The sequence below is a fragment of the Erigeron canadensis genome, chromosome 5, assembly GCF_010389155.1.
Source record: "Erigeron canadensis isolate Cc75 chromosome 5, C_canadensis_v1, whole genome shotgun sequence".
Classification (NCBI taxonomy): Eukaryota; Viridiplantae; Streptophyta; class Magnoliopsida; order Asterales; family Asteraceae; genus Erigeron; species Erigeron canadensis.
Genome location: NC_057765.1, coordinates 7053301 through 7063404, shown reverse-complemented (window position 1 = coordinate 7063404; position 10104 = coordinate 7053301). Strand labels below are relative to the sequence as shown.

At 32.6% G+C, this 10104-nt stretch overlaps 1 protein-coding gene across 2 annotated transcripts; it reads left to right on the top strand.

Annotated features, from left to right (window-relative positions):
• Nucleotides 1–1779: 1779 nt before the first annotated feature.
• On the top strand, nt 1780–9821 carry LOC122602417 (suppressor protein SRP40-like). 2 transcript variants are annotated; one of them, XM_043775100.1, is made up of 8 exons: nt 1780–2425; nt 4502–4563; nt 5501–5708; nt 6005–6042; nt 6499–7529; nt 8053–8142; nt 8248–8309; nt 9540–9821. In XM_043775100.1, exons 1-8 carry the CDS (start codon nt 2376–2378, stop codon nt 9643–9645), a joined length of 1647 nt encoding a protein of 548 aa, XP_043631035.1. In that variant the 5' UTR covers nt 1780–2375; the 3' UTR covers nt 9646–9821. The 2 variants fall into 2 exon arrangements, with proteins under 2 accessions (XP_043631035.1, XP_043631034.1); XM_043775099.1 differs by lacking the exon at nt 5501–5708 and having other exon boundaries at nt 1783–2425.
• Nucleotides 9822–10104: the final 283 nt, after the last annotated feature.

The following is a 10104-nucleotide window of genomic DNA, read 5'->3' as shown; positions in this document are numbered from 1 at the left end:
GAGATTATATGGTGTATAAATAAATTTATAAACATATATATACCAAACTATATATACCAAACTACTCTATAAAATTATATATTGTATCTCATAAATCGCGTACTTTGTATCTTGAATATATATACCAAACTATATATATGGTATCTTTTCTAAAAGTTGAGTTATTGTGAGAACTAAAAAAATGTCGAGAACTGCGAGAACTAATTATCATAACCATTAGATAAGATTAATCAATAGTTATAAATACATAATGACATTATTGTAAATAATATGCATTTAAATCAATTATTAAATGATTATAAATTAAAAAGGGGTAAACATGGAATTACAAATAAACTAAAACAAACATCGACTTTGAGAAAAAACCTGAAATAAATAACGGCATTTGTTGACTGCCAAAATTAAAGTGGAAATGTGTTCATGCGTATGTGTACGTTCTATTCAAATTAACAATAAAATTATTAGCTTCTTTTAATATTTATATAGATTAAGTGTACATTCAACAATGGAATTCAGGTTCTATCGTAAGCGTGTACACGTGTACATGTAATTGTAATCAAACACATGTGACGCGAAGATGTGCAAACGTGTTTTGTATCTGTTAAAGGTGATATTGGACCTCAATACATGGGTACATGTATTCATTTGATTCTTTGTGTGTGAAAAAAATGCCTTTGATTTAGTACGTAATTAAAATACTTGTATTATTTTTTACTAATAAACTTATTAGTTGTTCAATAATGTTCCAATTGATAAGAAGTCGTAGGTTTTTTTTTTATGTTTTCTTAAAGATAATATACTTGTATTCATAATTCATATATGTGAACATGAATTGTTCACATGTAATTTCAAGTGAACAAGTGAGACCGAAAATGTACACATGTGTGTTTAGGTGTACACATGTGACTTGCGATGTTTGGATTACTTGTGTTTTGTGATATGATCACATGTGTGGTTCGTTATATAAATGTGTGGTTCCATTAGAATATGATTATATGTGTGGTTCGTTATATATTTAAATCGTTAATATTTTCCTATGTGAAATGTAGGATACTAATGTAAAAAAAAATATTAAGCAAAAATAAATATCGTTAGTTCATGATGTGTTTACCAATGAATATAAAAATTTATTACAAATGTATTAATTTTCACAGTGATCATTTAATCTCATCGATGTATAATTCAGAAAAAAATCATATGATAAAACCAACTAAATAATAATTATAAAACACATAATATAATAATAACAAACCAAGACATTTTGACTAGGTTAGCTTAATTTTTTTTTTTTTTAATATGTTATAATAAATCCAGAAACATAGGCCTAATAATATTCATTTAAATAACACATTACAAGTTACCCATGTAATATACATAAAAGCAATAAAAATATAAAGGAAAAAAAAGATATGTCGAATAATCTATTATCTATGTGCAAAGTTATCTTATTAAATCAAAAGCTAAATCATGAGTCATGACTCATGAATAAAATATCAACACAAAAAAAATCCTAGGGAATAAACGAGAATATAGTTGTGAGCTTATTATGTTTTAAAAATAAATCTGCGTGAAGATTAATTAAAGAAACATGGTAGAAAATGTTGATGATGAAGTAGAAATAAAGAAACAAATAATAACTGGTAAAGATATTTAAGAAATTAGTTTAGTTTATTTGTTATTTATCTTAATACAAATTATAAAAGTACATATATACCTTCCTACATTAAATAAAAAAAATAGTTCTCAAAGTTCACAACATTTTATGATATTTTATTGGTTCTCATTTTATCTTTTAACTCTTTTCTAATATCGTAAGTCTTTCATAATCGCATCACAGATCTTTTGTTATATAAATAGAGGGAGATTGCGGGTTGCAGTCGGTATAATCCAATCATCGCATCTATAAATAGGGGAACACGGTATGGATTATACCATCTAAAGTGTCCTGACCCCGTACTCCACGCCTAGCTGACGGTCGTCTACCTTATTCGATTTCCATTAAGCCCCAATAGGGCATTGAGATTTGAAAATCCGATTTAGAGTTTTAATTTTACTTTTCATTTCACTGACATGTTTGTATAAACCCTAAAATTTATATTCATAAAACCCACACAAAATATCAACTCCCCTCCTCCTTTCTTTCTCCATTGTGATGCTCAATTTGAATACAAAAAACGAAAGCCCTTTAAATACTACTAATTCCATACTTGCATTTAAACCTCGCCAAGTTATTCTTTCTGCTCTTCATCATCATCATCAAAATCCAAAACCCACACCAACTATGAATCTTGTTTCTAATGAATCCAAATGCACAAATTTAACCCCTGAAATTAAAGTCAAGCTTGATGCTTTAATACTTAATTACCTTAATCGTAATGGGTTTAACAAAACCCTTAAACGGTTTCGGTCAGAAGCTGGTATTGAGGTTCGTTCATCATATTTAGATATAGATAGATATAAATATATATATGTATGATGTATGATTGTATCATGTATAGTTGTTTTATAGGTTTGTGTATGTTATATGAGTATGATGTATGAAAAATGCAAGTTTGATTAAATGGGTGTTTTTAAATAGGGGTGTAAATGAACTGAACGAATGCCAACTCATCACGAATGGAAACATAAAGGAACAGACTATTGTGTTTATGTGCACACGTTAAGTTGAACGAGCACAAAAATGAATAGCAAAGTTAAACAAATGATTTTTGTTTGTGGAGAAAATAAGCTTTTAACATATGCTATTAGATTAGATATGTCGGCGGTGGTCAAAATTACTTTCCAGTTAGCCCAACCTAACTTGAATCATTTTAACCCCTACAATATGACCCCTTTCACCTAAACATGTTTTACCCAAACCGACCCATATGGTCAAGGTTGTAAAACTCGGCCGAGTACCCGGAATCGACTCAGGTATTGCCGGAGTCAACTCAACTCGCTCAAGTCCGAGTGAAGAGTTCCCCAACCTTGCATATGGTACTGGATAGTGATACATAGATTATGGCTATTGATGTTGCTACTAGAGATCATAACTTATGCGGTGGAACTGAATATGCAGAATTAGTTGCATTTTACAAACATTTGAAACAAAGAAAGGAGAATAAGATTGAATATATTTATTTATAGCATTGATATTGGTTTAGTAAGGATGCCATTTTTAAAAACTTTGTACTATATTATTAGGATGGTTTTAGGGGATATGCTGAAGTATACAAGTGCATTCTTGATTTTGTTGTTGCAACTAGATGCAGTAACAGGTATATTGTTCTCTTTTGAATCTGATTGAGAGTGATTATAAAAGCAAATGCTGCATTTGTTGTTATCACCGAGGGTAGTAACATAGTTTTCACTCGCTCTTGGTTATTAACCATTTTGGGAGAAGTGGACACTTGGAAGAGTAATGAACTAGTTGAATTGTATAGGGGCTTGAAGTTATATAGAGGCTTCATGAAATGAAATTGTTATACAATATCTGGTTAATATGTCAAATGGTAGTATGGTACAAAGGTAGCAAGGGTGGGTTGTTTGGGTTGGTAGGTGGCCAAAATGGGTTTGGGTTGGACCAAGTCAATTTTTTAGTACAACTTAAAACAGGTCTGGTCGGAAGTTTTTCTTTGTTAAGATGTTTTTATTATAATTACATGTAAACTTAAAAAGCAACAAAGAAAAAGACTAGCTTTCAGTAGAGGTTCCTTTGGTGACTTTCAACCTATTTGATCCACTTGACTAGCAATCTTTTAGTTAGTTGTTCCTTATTTTATTAAAATTTGATACATATTAGATGGAACGCTACCCAAACTGACCCGTTTACTGGTAAATAGGTCAAAATCTTAAATTGTCATTTCTATCACAAATCAGAAGAAGACAAGTTGGCGAGGATTAGTTGAGACGAGCTCTGGCTTTTCTTAAGTTTTTAAATCCGATCCATATAAGAGTATCTAAAAATCTGATCCATCCAAGATTAAATGCTATCTAAATCGACCTACTCATAGTGAATGGGCCAAAGTTGCCACCTCTAGTTTAAATTTGATGAAGGAAAGTTGGCAAGGATTAGTTGATAGAGGCAAGACATGTTTATGTCAACATTGAAGTATAGGATCTTTGACTATTTTGAGGCTTTGAAATTGCACTTCACATCATGACAAATAATCGTGAGTAAGAAAGCTACTAAAACAATGTGCACTTTAAGTTAATGGCTTTTGTAATGGCGGGTGTTTTTTAATGATGGCATTATGAGGATTATGATACAGCTTCATGCGTAATTAGTACACTCAATCTCAAGGTTTAGATTGGAGGCACATAATTTTGAGCCTCTACTTGTATGTTTAGCTGTCAAATAACCATGAGTTTCTAAACTTTACTATAGTAAAACTGACATTGTTCTATGTTTAATTTAAATTATATTATGTTCACAAATCTAAGCCTTTTGAGCTATGTATGGTGTAACTTAATCTGAATTAGCATTGGAGTTTTTATTGATTGTACTTTCTCATAATTGTAGACTGATACCTGGAAGGCTTCTTCACTCCATTTGGAGGACATATTCTGCAAATATAATGCCTGGTAAGCGGTAATTTGAGCAAAGGCAATGTTCATAGTTCCTTTCCCGTTGCAAGTATGACTATTAAGGTAGTTATCATGATGCATTTACTGTAAGTGCTCGGACCTTTATCAACGGTTATATAACTAGTGCATTCCCATTTTGTGGTTGGTTACTTGTGGTGGTAATGTCAAACCATTTAGAAATGGATTGTTCTGGACTATATTTATAAAGTTGGAATGGGTCAAATCGGTCGAAGAGAGGTGAAGTGTATTTTAAATTAATATAATCTCTTAAAGCGCTTTATTCAAATGTATAAGGGACAAAAAATGTTTGTTAGCCAACCCAAACTGTATTAACCAGCCATTCTGACTCAAATCCATGTCCACCCGCTAGCAGACCTGTCCATCTTGCAACTTCTATGACTCTATTTGTAAGGTTCTAAAACAATCAGGTTTCAGGCTGATTAAAATGGTTTTTCTCAATGTCCTCTCTTTACTTGCATATCGAATTGAATCGTGAAGTCTGATATGCTTGTTAGGCTTTGTTTGATGAATGTTAACTGGTTGATCATATGATAGTATACATTATACTTATAATATGTTTAAAGGTATGTTTAAAAGAGGTTTTACAGTGGTTTGCAAGCATTCTTTTTATTGGCTAAAATTAGAAGAAGTTTCAGGATAATTATATGGTCAGACAGGGCATTGGTGTAGTTGCTTACCTGCATATTGAGTATACTGGCACAATTTGTGTGTCGCGACTCGCGTAGGGTGGGTGATGGTTATAACAGGCACAGTTACAAATGGGTAAATTTATGGGCAGATAAAACCGGGGTGGATGGATTGGTTATCACTTCCTCATCTAATTTAACTTATTTGTAAAATAGAGAATACATTAGTTTAATAGCTTTACATACCTCAGCTAAAATGTTATTCTTTTTTGACAACAACACTTTAGGAGGTTGTGAACACTTGAGTATAACCACCACCAAGTGGTCTGGTGGCACGGAGTCTTGTTCCTTACAAAGAAGTCTCAGATTTGAATCCTGCCTTAGGCAAATCTCTTGGTGGTGGCCAGGAAAATGGCTGGGACTGGCCACAGGCAAAAATACAAAAGAACAGTTAGGCCGGTACATGCGAGTCAAAAGATGGTTCACAATCCCCTGGTAACCCGAATAGGGAAATCCACCTCATTTGAGTATATGTTTGGATTCTTTTAGACCATTCGGCTTTTTTGTAGCTAAAAACTTTTAGTTTTGCGAGGTATTGTCTTATGCATAATATACAAATTAAAGTTCTGTTCCACCAATGAGATGACTTTTATAAGTAGCAAATATCGTGTTCCTTTACTCATATGTGACTTGTAATATTATGTACACTTATTGGTTCATCTTGCTCAAAATAGTAACCATGTTCCCATCTCATTTCGTTGACTTAAGTTTCTGTTTTGTATGATATGCAGCAATGCTGATGGTAGTAAGAACACCAGCAAGAAACCAGGTAATTAAGTCTTTGATTATGATATATAAATTTTTTTAGACGCTGCAAGCTGAGTGGTTTGGATAAGGGGTCCAAATGTGTTGGGCCCAAACGAGTAAATCATTCGTCGAGGCCGATTCGGGCGGACCCACAAACACTTATTTAAGTAGTTAGTGTGCTAATTATCATTACAAAGGCTATACTATCACTATTACTAAACTAACCTAATTTGTTTTAATTCATGGATTTATGAAAGTTTATACATTTTGGAACACTTTGGGTGACTTTTGACCTATGCATTCTAATCACCTATTTTCATTGTTGTTACGGTTACCGATTTGAGTATTTGACCTCTTATAAAAAGATATAACCCAAGCGACCTATTTACCCACAACGAGCTGAAACTGTTACCACTAACATCTTTGTATGTATATGTGACATTACTTTTGGTGTTTACACTGGATGTGTTTGCTGCAGTGTTTGGACAAGATAAGCCTATTGATTATGACAACGTATACCCGACCAATGAGGAACCTACCACCAAGAAAAAGAAGAAAAAGGGCACCACTGAGAGTGAAAACGGTGGTATTGTAGATCACTCAGAAGTCATAGATACAAAGATGGTTGAATCTGATACAAAGAGAGTTGAAGAACCAGAATTAAAACCGAAAAAGAAGAAAACCAAACATGATTTGTGTTCTTCTGGTCTAGCTGAAGTGAAAATGGATACAGCAAATGAATCGAAAATAGATGATTCAACCAAGAAAACCAAGGAAAAGAAGATTACAATTATGCAAGAAGATAAATTAATGCCGTCTACGTCTAATGATAATGAAATAGCAACTGATGACGGAGAAAAAGAGAGAAAAATTAAGAAAAAGAAGTCAACCACCGATGGTGCCGTCAAAGATACAAAGATGGTTGAATCTGATACAAAGAAAGTTGAAGAACCAGAATTGAAACCGAAAAAGAAGAAAACCAAACATGATTTGTATTCTTCTAGTCAAGCTGAAGTGAAAATGGATATGACAAATGAATTGAAATTAGATGATTTAACCAAGAAAACAACGGAAAAGAAGAAAACAAGTATGCAAGAAGATAAATTAATGCCTTCTACGTCTAATGATAATGAGGTAGCAACTGATGTCGGAGAAAAAGAGAGAAAAAATAAGAAAAAGAAGTCTGGTGCCGTCAAAGATGCAGAAGCAGACATAGTGAAAATGGATGCTGGAAGTGAAAATATGTCTAGTAAAGAAAAGAAGAGCTCTAAGAAAAGAAAAAGAGATGAAAATGAAAATTCATCTAATGAGGTGACAATAAGTGAAGAATCCAAGTGCCAAAAGACCCAAACTTTCAAAGAAGAAAAAAGCAAGAAGGAAGAAATTAATTTACAAGAAACTTCTAAAAATCAGCTTGATGGACAATCAAATGGGAAACTCGAGACAAATGGAGGAGAAATATCTATTGCTAAGAAATCCACCAAAAAACAACGAAATGTTACAAATGAGGTATGCATAACATTTCCCCATAGCAACATGTTTGGGTCAAAACATAAGATTCTTTGCCGGACCAAGATGCGTTGGGCAGGTCATTTTTCAGAAACAAATTATATATTATTCGGAAACAATACGATTTACAAGTATTATATTTACTTCAGAAACAATCTATTTTTTTGAATAAAAAATCCGCAGGAGGGATTCTGTATTATAATGACGTTTTGCAGTGATTTTGACCTCTTATAGGCGTTTCAGTTTTTGCTCACATTTAAAAAAAAAAAATTTAGCAGTTGATAAAACACAACCCAAATCAACCATGTAAATTAGTTGAAATTCCTACGCCTTTGTTCTTTTTTAAGCGAGTGTTTGTGCAATTGTTTTGTGTAAGTATGGTGGTTATCTCTTTTTTTCTGTACGTCCAATGTATGTGTGCTGTCTTTTACCCGTGTCAAAACCAAAGATCTTTCTTAAGTTTCAGTAAATTATTCTATATGTAAATAAAAAAGACTGTTTTGATAGTTTGGTGTTTTTGCAGCCAAAGACGGTTAATGCATTTCAAAGGGTGAAAGTTGATCAAGTTGAATTTGCTGACGAGAAACTGCAAGATAATTCTTATTGGGCTAAGGTTATAAAAATTACCCTGTCATGCATATACTTTCATTGCTCTGTATTTTCTAAGAAAATCCTCAAATGCTATGCCCCACCAATGATCTTAAATTGCATACTGCAGGATGGGGCAGATATCGGTTATGGTGCCAAGGCACAAGAGGTTCTAGGTCAAGTGAGAGGGAGGTATGTTTAGTTCCTTCACATTCTAGTTCCTAATTCAAATATAGAGGCAGCAAATAAAATTAAAATACGGGCTGGATAAGTAACATGTCAACTGAGTAGTTGGTCAACACTTATTTTGTCCCAGTTCTGTTTATTTGATAAACAAACTGTTTTATTATGAAAACCAAATTTGAAAACACTGAAGACAGTTTATTTAAAATAACACGATTTAGTCCTCTGTAAGCATGAGGAGACACCTAGTGAATTATGAGTTCTGACTTGTTTAATGTTCGACTCATATGACATGTTTCATTTTGAACTGTTCTTCTAAATTTGTGCCATTTGACCCATGATCTAGTATCAATAAAATACGTGAGTTGACTCATTTGCGTATAAAAGGTTGAAATTGAGTCCTCAGTTCAATAACGGTATAAGATATTAAAACCTGTACTGTTAAATGACTTGGAAAAGTTACCAGTTTGACGTGTCATCTGGTCAAGCATGCTTAGACAGATATTGATCCGTTAAGTGAAATATAAAGACATAATATTTGGTTAAATTGATTAACAAACAACGCATTATAGATTATTTTGACAAATTATAGATGAAAGATCATACCAAACTTCTACTAATTTCAACAAAATATATATAGGGAAGTCTTAATTATTGTAACCAGGAGCAGTAGTCTTATAGACGAATGATTCAATAAAAAATAAGGTTAGTAAAGAAACAAAGCTTATAAGAACAAAAAGCATTATGATAAAATGATTACTAAAACTGTATGGATAAACAAGGAAACTCTTAAACCGCATTTGGGTCACCCAGGCTGAGCCTTTGAACTAACTTTGGATAGGACAGGTTGGGTTATGGGAACCATCTTTGTATGAGTTCTTCTTGTAATACATTTGTCCAATTTTAATTCTATAAAACTAATTTGTGTGATACATATGTTATATGCATTATAGAGGTATTATATATAAAACCATTATGGTGACTTTTGACCCGTTTGACTATTTCCTTTTCTTTTTTTTTTTTTCTTTTCCTTTTAGACATATGACCCTTAGAAATAATACATACCCCAACCAACCTTTTTATTGGTACACAGGTAGAATTTTCTGCCTCTAGTTTGGTCTTTCCACCCAGTGGGTCTGTATCTTAATTGGGTTCTGATATAAATATTGGTTTTCTTATTGAGAGAGAGATCAATTGGGGGATTTGCTTATTAAAATCTTTTTTTATCTTTAATTGCAGGGACTTTCGGCATGAGAAGACAAAAAAGAAGCGTGGAAGCTACAGAGGAGGTTCAATTGATTTACAATCACACTCTATAAAGTTCAATTATTCTGACGGAGAGTGAATCTTAATGTCTCATTTTCTTGCAAATTCGATCAGTCATTTGTAAGGACCAAATGATATGAAAATGAGTTTCTTTGAAAAAGGATGCTACCATGTTTTGCATTGGCGATATTGATGACTATACTTCCCGTTAACAATTTCACTAAAAACTTTTCCTTAATTTTCTTGCCTTACTGATATTGCCGTTCTTGCCTTACTGATATTGCTGTACTCCGAGAGCTCGAATATTTTGAAAAATTTAAAGAGTTTGTTAGAATTTATGCGCAACTTGAATACACAACTCAGGATAATGTAATGGCCTGATGATAAATGACTGGTTGAATTAAAGAAACTGTGACATTCTTGTAATAATGTAAAGATTTTAAAAACGAGTATTTAAGATCTAAAATATAAGAATATTACTACCATTTTTATATCACTACCGGGTTTTATTCTTACAAAAAGAAAAAAGAGGCAGGAA

Bases quoted from the DNA above. Each gene is read 5' to 3' on its own strand.
- LOC122602417 (XM_043775099.1), top strand. From the start codon at position 2,153: ATGCTCAATTTGAATACAAAAAACGAAAGCCCTTTAAATACTACTAAT. The intron at 7,530-8,052 runs GTATGCATAACA...GTGTTTTTGCAG, and splicing joins AACGAAATGTTACAAATGAG to CCAAAGACGGTTAATGCATT. The intron at 8,310-9,539 runs GTATGTTTAGTT...CTTTAATTGCAG, and splicing joins CTAGGTCAAGTGAGAGGGAG to GGACTTTCGGCATGAGAAGA.